We start from the raw sequence: 16,755 nt of genomic DNA on the forward strand, positions 1-16,755 counted from the left end.
GGAGTCAGATTGAGACCAGGGTGTTACTTGTGGTTCAGCTACTTGGGAACTGTGTGACCTTGGGCAAGTAACTTAACCTCTCTGCTTCAGTTTCTTCTTCATTAAAAAAAGAAAAGAAAAAATAACAATAACAACAAAAACTACCTTCCTCATAGGTTTTTTTTTTTTTTCTTGATAGTTAAATAAATCACCACGTGTAATATTCTTAGCACAGTGCCTGGCCCTGAGAAAGCCCTCAAAACTGATAGCTACTTTTACCAGTACTCATATCACCTCTGGCATTATTACTACGACAATAACTGTCCTGGGAGTGGTGTGGAAGATGAGAAAAGCTGGAGGAAAGGAGATTTGTTAGGAGGCCTCTGCAATACTCTAGGGAAGAATATTTGTTTTATCCAATATCCAAATGTCATTCAGAAGGAATTAAAAATGTAGAATAAATGAAAAGATGGACAAGTAGAATTTAGTGACTGATTAGCTCAAAGAAACCAAGGAAAGAGTAAAAGATGACTGCAAGGTTTCAGGCTCAGGTGACTGTAGAATTCTGATACTATCTACACAAGGAAGCTCTTTCTCTTTCTACCCATTATCTCAAGCTTCTCAGGCCATTGCTCGCCTGACATCTTTGGAAGGCCAGTTCCTTTTTCACTTTCATTCACTAGGTCAGTGGCTATGCTGTGCAGGTCTGCCACTCTGTCTTTTTCTGGAATGCACTGTCAAAATCATAATGAAGGCATATTTCAATTTAGAACCTTCAAATTTCTGAAGTCTTAAACTCCACTTAGAAATCGGTTTTGAATAAATCTTTCTATGCTTATGTCCTAAGTCACTTCAGTTGTGTCTGACTCTTTGTGACCCTATGGACTGTAGCTGCCAGGCTCTTCTGTCCATGGGATTCTCCAGGCAAGAACACTGGAGTGGGTTGCCGTGCCCTTCTCCAGGGGATCTTCCTGATTCCTGGGAACCTGCTTCTCTTACATCTCCTGCATTGACAGGCAGGTTCTTTACCCCTAGCACCACCTGGGAAGCCCATATAGCTCTCTAGTTACTTCCAAACCTTATTTCATATTCTAGATCATATGTTTCATATTCTAGATATTCTAGATCACATAGCTATCTCTAGAAAGACTTTAACATCTATGCCTCTGTTTAGAAGCGTTAATAGAATTCTATACTTCTTACAGTTTACATTGCGTTTGGAACAAAATTTTATTATGCCTTCTTAATGTTATATACTCTTTATTTTCTCTTCTGTTTTATATTGGAATTATATTTTTGGTCTCATATCACAAATAAAAAGGCAGTCAAACCCGGCTCGGCTTTTGGCTTTTCTCTTTCTGCCAAGTTAGTACTTCTGCTCTGACTCTGAAGGCTTCCCTGGTGCCTCAGTGGTAAAGAATCTACCTGCCAACGCAGGAGACACGGGTTCGATCCCTAGGTCAGGGAGATCCTCTGGAGTGGGAAATGGCAATCCACTCCAATATTCTTGCCTGGAAAATTCCATGGACAGACAGCCCGATGGGCTACAGTCCACGCGGTTGCAAAGAATCGGACACAACTGAATGACTAAGACACAAACACACATACAATCTGACTCTGGAGACAATTGGGGAAATCTGGAAGTATGACTTGAGATCTTGTTTTAACCAAATGATCTGTCCATCATGAATGCTTGGTTTCAGTACAAGGAAATAGGAAGGAAGACTAAGGCCACAGTTCTTTTCTTTCTTTTCTTCTTTTTTCCTCTTTTCCTTGAGTTGAGTTATTCTGATTACTAAAAATGCTTTGCTGATTGACAAAGAACAGAAATTCTGAGTTTGGATGGGGTTCAGGGATCCAGTAACATTCAGAGAAATTGTTTTTAAGAGAGAAACTTTAAAATAAATGCCTTATACAAAAATGAGTGACACAGCCTAAACAAGTTGGCAGAGTACTCTCCTAGTGAAAATGGCCTTGTGTTGATCTGTCTAAACTCTTTGCCTAGGTTTCTTGGGATCCAGGGCACCTATCTGTGAGACATCTGTCTTGAACTAGGGGAAGTAGAACAAAACTCACTGCCTATTGGAATCTCCGTCCAAGATTTTGGCTTCCTTAGTCTGAATTCCTGCCAATGAAGTTAGCAAGAACTAGTGCAGGCTTAGAGGTCAAAGTTGAACAGAAAGAGCCTCCACACCAGTTCATATGCAACCCTTATACTCTTTCTCTCCACTGGTCACCTAGTCTGTGTGTGTGTGTGTGTGCCCCCGTGTTTCATAAATAGTACATGAGGGATGGGAAATTATCTCTGTGGGAAAAGGTAGTATTTTGGGTTCTCAGCATTTTAGTCATCTGCTCTTGTATTTTTCCAGACTGTGAACTTATTTTGAGGCTATTAAAATCTATTCACAGTGATTAAAAAAAAAAAGGTAGGGACTCAATAACTTTCCCAATTGCCCTTTTGTCTAGTAGCAAATACTCAAACACTTTAATTTCTCTTTCTATTCCCTGGTGACAAAACAATCCTACTCATCTTTATGAAAGGACCTATCTCTGCCTTTATTTTCTGTGCTGGTAGCTCAGCAGGACAAAACAGTCCCTGGGCTAGCTTGTCTGTCCAGGAGTAAGGATTTTGGCAGCTGCTTCAAGAATTGGCTCCCTGGTGAGGGCGCTGGTCTCCCTTGGGTGTGGGAGAAGGGAGAGGTAGAGGCGACCAGAATCCCATTAAGGTCACAGGCACAAAGGAATCAGGAAGTAAGAAGAAATTATTACAGTCTGTTCATCGCTCAGGATGTTAAAGGCAATAGCCTGGGCCGGTTGGTTAGTCATTAGCAGAAAAGAAAGAGCAGTGAGGGTCAGGACTGGTCAAACCTCTGAGACGGACTTGAGGCGGGGAGAGAGCTGCTGGCAAAGGCAAGACGTGGAGACAGACTTACTTGGAGTTCACCTGTTTCTCTTGGTAACTTTTTCCTGGGCCAAGAACCAAGATGCCTCTTTTCTCTTCTCAGGCATTTGTCTAAATAAGGCGTTCTCAAATTTCTTTTTGTGGTGGGAATCCTGAGAAACCTTGCCACCGATCAGCTGCCCACTTTCTACCGGGTTTTGCCCTGGGGCCACAGAAAGGGAGCCGGTGAGTCTCTGCAAGCAGGTTGGCCTGCTGTGAACGGGGCTTTGTACACTCTCCCAGAGCCGGCAGGATTGGTGCTGATTGCAAAGTTTCCGGGTGGAGGAAGAGAAAGTGGATTGCAGCGGGTGAGGGGAGAGGGAGAAGCCCCTCTCCCCCACTCTCCCCGCGGCCGCCATGGGTAACCTCTGCCTGAGGCTCCGGCCCTGCCTGGATCGGTGTCCCCACTGCTGGTGGTCTGAGGAGGCGGACAAGCCCGGGGTGATTCAGAACCCCTGGGCTGACAGCCCTCCCGATCCTCCCCGGCCGCCGGCTCCCGAGCCCGAGAGAAGCCAGGGCCAGTTCTTTGTGGCTCTATTTGATTACCAGGCTCGGACGGCCGAGGACCTGAGCTTCCACGCGGGTGACAAGCTCCAGGTCCTGGACAAGTCTCACGAGGGCTGGTGGCTGGCCAGGCGCTGGGAGAAGAGGGCCGACAGCTCCGGCCGGCAGCTGCAGGGCTACATTCCTTCTAACTACGTGGCTGAAGACAGGAGCCTCCAGGCAGAGCCGTGAGTCTTTCTCAACTCTCTGAGGGCGGGTAACGGGTTTTTCTTTCTTACCTAGCTGCAAACCCATTAATTTTCAAAGAGCTACTTAGAAAGTTATGAGGAAGTACTGGAAAAAATCCCTCTAATTGAAACACAGCTCCCCTGAGAGGGGAGAGTGAAACTGGAAGGTAATTGTTGAAGTGACTTCCGTTACAGTGGTATACTCCACCTGTCCTAGGTACATTTTCACCAACGTAAACAAATGGTGTATTTAATACTCTCTCTTTTCTTTGGCTGTAAAAGAAGTCCGGCTTCCCCGGTGGCTCAGACGGTAAAGAATATGCCTGCAACAATGCAGGAGACCCGGGTTTGATCCCTGGTCGGGGAAGATCCCCTGGAGAAGAAAATGGCAACCCACTCCAGTATTCTTGCCTGGAAAACCCCATGGACAGAGGAGCCTGGCAGGCTACAGTCCATGGGGTCACAAAAGAGTCAGATACGACTGAGTGAGCACAAAAGAAGTCATGCCACACATTAACATAGAAGTGTTTTCTTTAGCAGGTGTATCATAGATCTTCCTTAAACCACACCTTCAAACCTAAAGTCCAGCTCGCTCTTTTTCTAAACTTTTGAAGCATCAGCTCCAGTCCTGATAGACACACAAAGCCTAACTAACGAATTAATAGAAGGTCACATTTAGAAGATGTCATCTTTTCCTAGTAAAATCATGACTGGATATTCTTCTTTGAATCCCATTTGGTTTTTATTATAACTAGAAATTAGCCAGCTACAGATGTTCAAGAGGTTTTAAAAAGGAAAATAATGACAGTATTTCTCCAGAGAATGGGATAGACTTTACCCTGATATTTGAATAAATCCTATGACTTATAGTGGAACCAAGGAAAAAAATTTTATGTACTTAGACACTTATCCATCCATCTGTGCACCTATCCGTCCATCCATGCAAGTGGCAGGTGGAGCAGTGGCATGGGGAGTTGGGGGAAGGGCAAGGTTATGTTCGTGCTGGTTTCAATATAAAATAGATAGAGCAAAGTCTTGACAATGGATACTTGGGGTGTGGTGAGTTGAGAAGCAGGCTGACTGTTACTTGCTGAAACTGTTTCCACCTCGTTCCAATGAAACCCAAGACTGGGAATGTTTCTCAGGACTCATTTTATAGAGTGGATTCTTAGTAAAGGAACCTCTGGGGACTCACTCATTTTCTTATGTGTTTTCTCTTTTGATATGAACTGCAGCATTTTTTACTGGCCTGGGGAAAAATATTGTAGGAAGAGCTATGGTGCATTGTTGCTGCTTTCCAAACTCAAATTCAAATACAGAAGAGGGTTAGGGGACTTTGAGATTTTTTTTCCAACATCAGGGGTCTATGAATGTTAAGAAGCACCTTATTTTAAACCTACATAGAAATGAATTGAAATCTAGACTTCTGACAAATGGAATTGATCTGTTCTCAGATAAGAAAATCACCTGTATGAACATTTATTTCTGTGATAATCTATATGAAATGTCTTTATTCACTGAATGCTTAGTTATATGCATGTATAGTATGATTTTTTTCTACTACATGATTTCCATGTAAGATATGGTATTATATATGTTTTATATTTAGTGTAACAACATTAATGCTAGTGCTTTGAATTCATAATATACTAGTTTTGAATATATTCAATTCATTTAACTGCTTAGGACTCTGTTTCCTAATCTGTAAGTTCTCTGGAGTCTCCTAGAGCTCTAGATTTCTCTATTATATAGGAATGTCATGACCTCTTATGTTTCAAATGTAGTGGTTCAACTACATTCATACTTGACAGAACAATAAGTGCTGAAGGCAGCAAGTGAATTGAAATAAGCATTTCAAAAGCAATAATGTTTTGGGTAACAGGATCAAACACAGCACCCCTTCTTTAGATTCTTTTTGCCTAACAAAGTAAGACAGTTGCATTATCATGGCTATTTTTCGATTCTCAGGGGTTGTCTGTAGCCAAGAATACTTTTTCCCTCTGTATGTAACTCCTGACCTTTCTTCTTGGAATTAGTTCTCAGCAGTGTTCCCATGTGTTACTACCATCCTGGATCTTTGAGGTAGGTTTTTCTTGGGATCTTCACATCCACCGGCATAAAAACGTGATACCCAGGAATAGAGACGCAGATGTAGAGAATGAAGCTGTGGACACAAGGGCAGAAAGAGGGTGGGACAAACTGAGACAGTAACATTGACATATATACCCTACCCTGTGTAAAGTAGAAAGCTAGCGGGCAGCTGCTGTGTAGGCAGGGAGTTCAGCTTGGTGCTCTGTGATGACCTAGAGGGGTGGGATGAGAGGGGGTGTGTGGGAGGGAGGCTGGAGAGGGAGGAGATATGTGTATACATATAGCTGATTCACATTGCCATATAGCAGAAACTAACACAACATTGCAAAGCAATTATACTCCAGTTAGAAAATAATTTTTTAAAAAAACGTTTGATGCTCACATACTGCTCTCATGCCTCCTGGTCAGCATGAGCCACTTGTTTCCTTTTAAGTGTACACCATGACTTTCACCTGTGAACCCAGGTTGCTAATGAGCTTCTTGCAACTAAACGGCTAAATTGCTTCAATGCTTTTTTGCAGGTGGCTGTAGCCTCTAGAATTTCACCCCATTTCAAGTAGAAGCAATTTTCACTTAGTCTTCTAAGTGAAAGTATCCAAGTGATCCACAGTGCCTTAATACCCGGGGAATTATTTTTTTTTAAAAGAAGCTTCTTTTAATAGCTTTCTTATGTGAGTTTTAAAACTTCTATTCCTTATGAATAAATAAATAAACTTCCTCTTTCTCCTTATGAATTCTATGAAAGTTAATGTTTATTTTACAAGGAGCTCAGTATATAGTATTAAGTAAAGATTATTATCTTCACATGTGTGCGATGAGTGGCAGTGGGAAATCAATGAAAATCATCATTCAGTTCCTTATTAGACTAGTTTAGTGCAATGCATTTTAGTATTTATTGTTAATGTCTTTATCTTTGACTTGCATTAATAAGAAAACAGTGCAAATACTTTTGGAGTAATTAGTGGCAGGGCATGTCAGTTAAGTTTCAGTGTTGGTTTGTTCCTTTGTTTCTTTTCATGTTAGGAAATAAAGATGTTAGAAAAAGAACTAGACTATTATTAAAAGACAATTAAAAGACAATATAATAATTGATTACTAAATTCCACCTAGAAATGCTTTACCTTTTCTGAATACTTTACATTAGATGATATAATAAATTCATTCTTAATGATTTATTTTGTTTCTAGGAAGAATCACTGTTTTGTCTTCATTTTTAATTCCTAGATCCTTTCATAGATGAGTGTTTTTCTTCCACATCTTCAACATGGAATCCCTCTAAAAATCTTACTCTTAGGCTCTGATTACTCAGAACTCACTGCACCCTTTTAAATTTCGATGTTCTTAGAGATATAGTTTAAGTTCTCCCAGAAAATAATGTCATGGAAATTACCTATGAATCTTGGAGTCAAGAACAATGGCTTTAAATTCTATTGCTAAAAAAATTCAAGTGATGAAATAGATTGATGAAAAGCAAAAAGATGAGTAACTGTATAATTTCCACAAAGCATCATTCATCTATGAAGGGTTTAAAAGTTGTTTCCATAATTGTTTCTGTGCATTTGGTGGTTCCCACCTTTGATGTTAAACTGGACTAGACTCACAAGTACTTTGTGAAAAGATTTTCCTACTCTTATTGCCATGTAAAGGTAGATTGGGCTTCCTTCATGGTTCAGTGGTAAAGAATCTTCCTGCAATGCAGGAGATGGGTTCAATTCCTGGGTTGGAAAGATCCCCTGGAGAAGGAAATGGCAACCTACTCCAGTATTCTTGCCTGGGAAACCCCATGGGCAGAGGAGCCTGGTGGGCTACAGTCCATGGGGTTGCAAAAGAGTTGGACATCGACTTAAGGACTAAACAATAATAACAAAAGGTATATTGTTTACAGTTCCTCTCCTATTCACCATGATGTAGACGGCCTTGAAAAAGAGCACAAGGATAAATATTTGTAACTTGTAAACTTATTGTTAATTTATGCTTGTCAGATAAAAGTGTTAGAATTTTATGAAGTTTTAAGATAATAGAATTTCTGTTTGTTTAAGGAATATTTTTCTAATCATGCTCCTCTTTAATGTGTCAGACTAAAATTCTGTCAAGATTTTATCTAACTTAAAGTCATTGCTACTGTCTAGCTTGAAGAAAGTAGCATGGGGAAATAAACTAGTATATGCTCAGAAAGAGAATTGTCTTACACCACTACCTAAAAATACAATTGCAGCTTTACCACTTGGTTATTTGAATGCTGTTGAATTTAACAATAATTATCCAATATAAGTTGTACACAATGTTCCTAGTTGTTTTCAGCCTAGATGTCAGTAGATGTCTTTCTCTGCTAGGATATGAAGCCTGCCTTTGAATCTTAAAGAGAGTGGAACAATGTGTTTTAAAAATTATTTACCATCAATAAATAAATAAATAAATAAATAAATAAATAAAAAGGCATCAGGATATTCACAAATCAATCTAGCATATCTACTTTGAGTAGTTGAAATCATTAGAAAATCACCGATGGGTAAGCAGTCACATAAATATTCTTAATCTACACCATTTCTTTCTTTTTCTTTGTTCTAGTTTTCAGGGAAGACTAAATGCATATAGGTAGAATTGGAAAATAACATATTTTCGATTTCTCTCCTTGAAGACAAAGTATTCTTAGATCTATAGTTTAAAAAACTAAGTAAAATGTTTATTTTTATATAAAAGTAAAATGCATTATAAGAATACATGTGGCTATTTATCAAATTAAATGTTTTGGATAATCCCAAGATAAGAATTTTCAGACAAACAGTTTAAATCAATAAAAGCATACTTCTATGCTGAGATTACCTGGAAAACTCTGTAATTAAATGACTGCATTTCTTATAAAATTATGATGTAATCTTATTTCTTTATCGTTTGCTATAAAATAACAGTGTGATAAATTTATTGCTCAAATACTTTGTAAAAATTAAGACCCAGCAAAGCCAGAAATAAATAAATAAAATTTAAATAAAAGAAGTAAAATAAGTACTTTTAAGATTTATTAAAAAAGGGGGAGGGGGGTTCAGGATGGGGAACACATGTAAATCCATGGCTGATTCATGTCACTGTATGGTAAAAACCACTACAATATTGTAAAGTAATTAGCCTCCAACTAATAAAAATAAATGGAAAAAAAATTACATTTCAGGTAGTGTTACATGATTTTTCATATTAATATAATTGTACTACATTTATGTTTATATAGCTGTGTTTATATCCATTATTTAATGCATTATATGTATTTTTCATCATTTTTAAGAAAAATGATAATTAACTGCTACATTAAATGCATTTTATAAGAACAATGGCAAAATTACAGAAATGAGGAAAAGAGAAATCAGAATTTCATTAAAATCAGAGTAAAAGTATAATTAATAACAGTTTAAAATAGTTGACTAATAGCAGTAAAACTTGATTACATGCATCTCAAAATATTATTCCTTTGAGAAGCAATGAAGTACCATAGTATGGAATTATTAAAATAAGTCAGAAGTCAGTCATTTAATTGGTAAACTTTATTTGGAAGTTTCAGCTGCAACATGCCATTCAGAACCACTCTCTCTTAATAAAAGTGTGGGTTATTTTTTCCTTTTCAGATTTTCAACAAATTTTTAGTGAGGGAAAACATTATATGTGTATGGAATATTAATAACTCATAAACTACTGTGCTTCAGTCCTAAAGATTAGAATTTAAATTCCAGCTTGATTGAATTCCTTCTTTGAGAAACGAGGAAAGATTCTATTGGTTTGTTTTTTTTCAAATTGGTTTGATTTTGTTTAAGTGAATTTATTTAAAAGTTTGATTTGTCTCTGTAGATAGATCTTAGTATTACTTTTTCAAGCATTTCACAAAACTGACATAAAAGTAGACACAACCTTCTATATAGTAAAGTAGGACTATTGTTAAGCAACCGCTGTGTCCTATGGACTAGGTCCTGAGGCTTCCCAAAGAGAAACAAACAAGACTTTGCCTCAATTAAGTGTCTGATTTTCAGCTCAGAAAGCTTTGTATTTTGCAACTGCCTATACCACAGTGAGAATCTATACAGTAAATGAAAATCAGAGATATTTTTTAGTTCTTCTGGTGGATATTTTAACTTGGTCCAAATGTTAATGGTATAGAATTTTGATTGAGGTATAATGCTGGTTGCCCTTTTTGATCTGGCCTGTGGTGTGCTGAAAAACCAGGCTATGGGTCCCAAAGATCTGAATTTGAATTTGGCTCTGTCATGACTTTGAGTGACTTACAGTAAATAGGAATAAAAATGACCCCTATCTCATTGGATCAACATGTGACATAAATTAATTAGGTTGTTATACAGAAAGCACGCACCATAGAGAACCTGACACATAAGTCAGGGCTTAAGAAATGTTATCTCTTATTTAGCTGGTCAGCTCTTTCTTTACCCCTGCCTAAATGGATAAAGGAATTGACAACCCACTCCAGTCCTCTTGCCTGGAAAATCCCATGGACGGAGGAGCCTGGTGGGCCACAGCCCACGGGGTTGCAAAGAGTCAGACACGACTGAGCGACTTCACTTTCAAATGGATAACATTTTGCACACCCCACTCCAGCCTCAACTCACAATATTCTTTCCCTATAGCAGCATTCACATGATGAGCATCTTTCCATCTTTCTCCCATACACTCCTTTCCCTGTGGTCTTTAGCTTCCTGTTTGTGCCTGCTCAGTCACTCAGTCGTGTCCGACTCTTTGCGACCCCCATGGACTGTAGCCTGTCAGGCTCCTCTGTTCATGGGATTTTCCAGGCAAGAATACTGGAGTGGGTTGCCATGCCCTCCTCCAGGGGATCTTCCCGACCTGTGGATTGAACCTGCGTCTTTTGCATCTTCTGCCTTCTTTACCCCTGCGCCACCTGGGAAACCCCAGAAGTGGGTTATTGTGCTTGCAAACTCTCCCTCTTTTTTTTCCCTGACCAATTCTCATTCATCCCTCAGGTCTTACTTTGCTTGTTCCTCTCTCCCTGAAGGCTTTCCTGACTTTCTAGAAGACATCAGGTCTTCCTGCTCAGAGCCTTTAGTATCAGCTTTCATTATTCTCATTATTTTCTCTAAGACTCTAAGCTTTGTTTGTGGGAGGTGGGGAGATGAGCTATTGCCTTGGGCTCTGAAACTTTGTGTAGTGCCTGTGCGTAATAAACACTCATAAATGTTGGTTGAGTAAATGAATAATTAAATGGTGATTGCTTATCTATAAATCTCAGATCTTCTATTGAAATAAGAAGCAGCTGTCTTATGGAAATAAGAACCACCTCTTCGACTTTTTCTCTCTGAGTTGCTTTTTTTTTAACCTACCAAGAAAATTACTGAGTTTCCTCATTTGAGGGATAGACCATTTTGCATTTTTTTCTCAATGAATTGTCCATGTCTCAATTTCTGGTTATACTCATAGTCATAATAGCATAATTTCCAGGCTCCTAGAAATTAGTGGCTTCATTCGGTCCCTAAGGGAAAAATATTTAGGGGGTTATAGACTGATTTGAATATTCTATGTAATGTAGAATGAATACCAAGCCAGGAACTGATTGTGAATTTCACTGAAGTGATATCTAAAAATAGCATATATACATACCTAAACTATACTGTGGTTAATTTAAAGTAAAGGAATCACTGGCCTGAGCTTTTAATGGATGGAAAACCAAAACCCAATTTACAAAATTAATGTTGTGGGACCAGAGTTATAATTTCAGTTTTTATGCTGAACATATACAACTTCAAATTATTATGTGTATGAAATATTTTTCAGTTTGTGCATGCTGAAAGTTTGACTTTTTTTTTAACTGAATATTAGGATTGTCACTATTACCTTCTAAAACATTACCGAACAAAATAATTACATGTTTTTTTTTTTACCAGCTTTCTTACTAATTAGCTATTAATTTCTCTGCAGCATTCTCTCATTCCCAGTTCTTAGCATATCATAGCACTTGAAGGACTTTCTGGGGAAGGTAGTTGTGCAGATTAATTTCAGCTTCAATAATATTTCAGACCTCCTAAAGCTCTTTTCCTGAAGACTGCAACTTTAGCAGTTAGTCTATGTGAATGTTTCTTTGAAGATGAACGTAACAGAAGAATTTTTCTAAAATGCATAGATGCAAATGTAGAACATGTGATCTGTATTACCCAACTTATTGCTCATTTGGCTAATTTCAGATACTATAATAAATTACCCTTGTGTAATATCTTTGTCATGTCATTTTTTTTCCCCACAAAGTTTTTCAGTTAGATTTTTTTTTCTATTTAAAAACTGAACTAATTTTAATGTTAGCCTTTAATTTTTTTTTATGTTTTCTTTTTTACTCATATGACATTATTTTATACAGCCTTTACATTCAGAATAAATTTCTCAATTAGAGTTTTTATCCATTACTTTTGTGCCTTCTTAAGGGTAAAGTGAAAATACAATTCAAGAAATATTATTGCTGAGGACTTTTGAACTTTATAAAAGTGACAGTGTTAGTTACTCAGTTATATCTGACTCTGCGACCCATAGACTGTAGCCTGCCAGGATCCTCTGTCCATGGAATTTTCCAGGCAAGAATACTGGAGTGGGTAGTCATTCCCTTCTCCAGGGGATCCTCCTGACCCAGGGATTGAACCCGGGTCTCCTCCATGGCAGGCGAATTTTTTATTTTTTTTTTAACCACTGAGCCACTAGGGAAACCCTTGAACTTTATATTAGGTTTCTAATATGAAGAGCTTTTAGAATCTTATTTTAAAATAAATCTTTCCACAAACACAAATGTTGCATAACACACGGCAGTTGATTTGGATGATTCAGAAAAATCCTATATGTGTGCTCAGTTGTTTAGTCGTGTTGGACTTTTTATGACTCCATAGACTATAGCCCGCCAGGCTCCTTTGTCCATGGAATTCTTCAGGCAAGAATACTGGAGTGGGTTGCCATTTCCATCTCCAGGGGACTCTTCCCAACCCAGGGATCGAAACCAGTCTCTGTGTCTCCTGCACTGAAAGGTGGATTCTTTACCACTAATGTCACCTGGGAAGCCTATATAGTTCCAGTGAAAGGCCAGTAATTTGACAGAATAAAGTCACCCCACTATCACATATATCTTTTAGCCATTTCTGAAAATTAGTTACAACATACCAAGATTCCCATAAGGGACACTATTGCAAGCTCCAGAATTGTGCTCCTTGTAAAGTCGCTGCCAGAATGTCGTCTCTGGAGGTGCCTGTGTTATTTCTCTGAAGTTGGACTCAGGATACTTTCTGCATATCTTTTCAGCATTTCTAGTCACTGAAGAAGATAGAGTCTACCAGATCCATGTATCCATTCAATACACTTTTTGTGTATATTTACCATGTTAAAAGCACTGTTTTTTGAACAATGGGAGATAACAAAATGAATAAGACAGTGCTTTTTCTCCAGATAATTTTACAGTTTCTGGAGGTAAGACTATTAAACCAAGAATGTATGTCAATGCCTATTAGACAAAGACTACCAAGAACACACCTTTAGTAGTTTATTATTCATTACAAGGAAAGAGACGACACCCCATGGACAACAGTGGAGCATCTCAGTAGGAGTATTAGAACACATGAGAGAATTTGGGGCAGTGACTTTGGGGAGATTTTAAGAAGCAAGACTCCTCTGGATGGATTGCTGTCAGGAAGCAGGGTAACTGTATGGTTTCGTATCTTAATCTTATTGAGAAAGAGGGAAGACTAGATCAAGATTAAAGTCATGGTTGGTGAAGAAATAGCAGTCATTTATGTTAACCAAAATAGATGGATGCTTGGTCATTTTTGTGCTTGGACAATGTCCATTTTTTGTGCTTTGGACAATATAATTAAGAGTGAGCTGATCTTGTTTTTGTCTTGATCTGTCATGGTCACAGAGTGGCCTTGTGTGCTGTTGGTGTTTTGTGAGGTTGTTTATGTTCAACAGGAGAACTCCCAGGCCTAGTCTGAAGTGCCAGGCAAACTCTTGGGTGCCAGAGCTGCTTTCCTCTCTCAGTCACGTAGGACAGATGCTGATAAATGCCGTAGAGTAGCACAACTGTCTGTCATATAGCTTGCACTTAAAAATAGTATTTTAAAGGATGTTGAAGAAACGAATACATGGATGAATATGTGCAGAGGTAGAAGAGATATATTCTGGCTTGGGGAAAATCTCACCCTTCTTTCAGGGTTCTGCTCTCATGACCCCTTTCCAAGAGCCTTTTTCTAACCTTTATAGAAATAATTCATAGTTTGTTTTCCCCATAATTTTGTATATCTTGTTAGTAGAACAGTAATAAATAATGTGCACGCTAGGTCTCTTCAGTTGTGTCCAACTCTTTGTGACCCTATGGACTGTAGTCCCCACATACTTTTCTGTCCTTGGGATTCTCCAGGCAAGAATAACGAAGTAGGTTGCCATGCCCTCCTTCAGAATAATAAAAAATAACTGGTATTTATTGAGACTTTATCATTATGCTATTCAAAAAATACAAAGTAATTGCACTTGTATTACCTTATATATTACAACCTGCTGAGGTAGCTACTTTCCCTGGTGGCTCAGAAGGTAAAGAATCTGCCTGCAATGCAGGAGACCTGAGTTTGATCCCTGGGTCAGGAAGATCCCCTGGAGAAGGGAATGGCAACCCACTCCAGTATTCCTGCCTAGAGAATTCCATGGACAGAGGAGGCCAGCCAGCTATAGTCCATGGCATCGTAAAGAATCGGACACGACTGAGTGAATAGCACTACACTTCACAGATGAGGAAATTGAAGCTAAGAGAATTTAAGCAAATTGCTCAAAGCTACACAGCTGATAAATGAGGAAACTGAGATTTGCCTGCCTCCATCCTGCCTCTGGAGTCTCTACTTTTATCATATAATGGCTAGTTGCATAACTTTCGTCTTTCATATGAGACTGTGAAGTCTTAGAGGGCAGGATACTTAACATTTCCTGCATCATGACTGGAAAACTGTTTAAGACAATGTCTGTGCTCCAGTCAATTTGTAATCCCAGGAGGTGAGACTCTCTATTGTGTCCTGAAGTTGCAAATTCCCTGTAGTAGAAGCACTGTCTGATTTAATTTTACTCAATGCTTATCCATGAGACAATTCAGTACAAATTGTTGAACATGCGGGCAGGGAAGTAAAAGTATATCCAGGGAATGGAAAGTTGTGTAATTTAACTGAAGTATTTATGGAGAGAGCTATGAGAAATAAATCTGGAGAAAGAGGTTGGCACAAGGTTTTGGAAAAGACCATGTATGCCAGGTTAAAGAGTTTGGGTTTTGTCTGATAAGAAACAGATGGAAAGTCATGCTTTGAACAGACAGTGATGATGTGTAAATAAAATGGACAAGAGAGAGGCTAGGGCTTAATTTCTAATTGTGGTACTGTTAAAAAAGGAAGAGTAGGAATATAGCAATTTCATGAATGAAAAATCAAGAGGACTTAGGGGAAGAGAAATAATTAACATTTTTAAGTATCTTTGATGGGCTGAACACACAAAACTGTATACATGAGCTAATTTAATCTTTGTAATAGTCCTGCAAGGCAAGTTTTCTTATCACTGCTTTTAGGACAAGAAAACTGAAACTCAGATTCAAATAAATGCAAGATAAAATAAATGCAAAATATCTGGTAAATACTAGAGGCAAAACTAATTAGATGTAGAAGAAGAAAAAGAGAGGATTTAAAAATATGTTTTTTGAGACCATGTGAAATATTAAGAGAAATATACATTTCATAAAGTCCTCTTTTTATTGGGGGCATGGATGAAACAGAAAAAAAAGACAATACGTTCACTTTTAAGAATGTCGAATGTGAAGTACTAATGAGTCATCTCAGTGGAAATGTCCAGGAGAAATGCAAAAATACAAAAATATGGGCAAAAAGAGGTCTATCTTATAAAGATAGATTTTTGAAGGCATTCACTCTGAGGTGTTATAGATGTTACAGGAATATGAGAACTGCAGGGCATTGTAGATTTCAGAACTATAGTGTGAGAGGCTAAGAAACAGAAGGAGTCAAAGATTATCTCTTTAGAAATGCCCATAGTTTAGGTGTGTAGACGCTGTGAGTAGATTATAATAATGACTCTGTTGTTCACACCTCCTTGCTACACACTCTTGGGTAATCTCCTCCCATACAGACTCTCAGTTGGCCAAGAAACTTGCTTTGTCCAGTGGAACAATTATAAACGTGACAAAAATAGAGATAAAAAAGGGCTTACACGTTGGGGCTTGCTTTTTTATTGTTCTTGGAGTTCTGCAACTACTATGGAAAAGCTCAAGCAACCTCCTGGAAGATGGAAGATTATGTGAAGAGAGGCCCTGTTTGTCCCAGGTGACTCACAAGCTGAGTGGAGACTCATGATCAAGCCCAGCTAAGATCAGCTGAACTCACTCCAAATTGCTCACTTTTAGATTCCTGAGTTAACCAAATATAGTCAGCTCTTCATATCTGTAGGTTCTGTATCTGTGTATTGGGGTCGCAAAGAGTTGGACATGACTGAGTGACTGAACTGAACTGATTCAACTAAATATGATAGAAAATATTTGGGAAAAAAGTTCCAAAAGATGAAACTTGAATTGTCACATGTTGGCAACAGTTTACATAGCATTTATGTTGTATTAAGTATTATAAACAATCCAGAGATGATTTAAAGTATCTCTAAAGGATATGTGTAGATTGCATGCAAATAATATATGATTTTATAAATATAGGGGACTTGAGCATCCACAGATATTGGTATTCTGGAACCAACCCCCTCTGATAAGGACGGAAGACTAGCTATTAGAAAGCAAGACCTAACTAATATAGGGAAGAAGAGCTCCTGAAGGAAAGAGTGAAGAATTCAAAAAGAAGAAAAACAAACGGCATCTTATCAAAATGGAATGTCAAGAGAGAGGTTTGGGGTCAAATGCTAAACAAAGGTCAGAGTAATGAGGAAGAGGTAAAGACCATTAGATTTACTGGAAGATTACTGGTGACACTAAAAAGCAGTTTTATCATG

The 16,755-nt window shown here is 38.3% G+C and overlaps 1 protein-coding gene across 1 annotated transcript in view; it reads left to right on the forward strand.

The window, feature by feature from the left end:
* The first annotated feature begins 2,688 nt into the window (after nucleotides 1-2,688).
* The window catches only part of FRK (fyn related Src family tyrosine kinase), a 97,351-nt gene continuing 83,284 nt past the window's right edge, over nucleotides 2,689-16,755 (forward strand). The window contains exon 1 of the mRNA XM_020894388.2: nucleotides 2,689-3,651. Coding sequence (XP_020750047.1) covers nucleotides 3,278-3,651 — 374 coding nt within the window. The 5' untranslated portion in view covers nucleotides 2,689-3,277. The remainder of the gene's footprint in view (nucleotides 3,652-16,755) is intronic.

The sequence above is a fragment of the Odocoileus virginianus genome, unplaced genomic scaffold (genome assembly GCF_023699985.2).
Source record: "Odocoileus virginianus isolate 20LAN1187 ecotype Illinois unplaced genomic scaffold, Ovbor_1.2 Unplaced_Contig_17, whole genome shotgun sequence".
Taxonomy (NCBI): domain Eukaryota; kingdom Metazoa; phylum Chordata; class Mammalia; order Artiodactyla; family Cervidae; genus Odocoileus; species Odocoileus virginianus.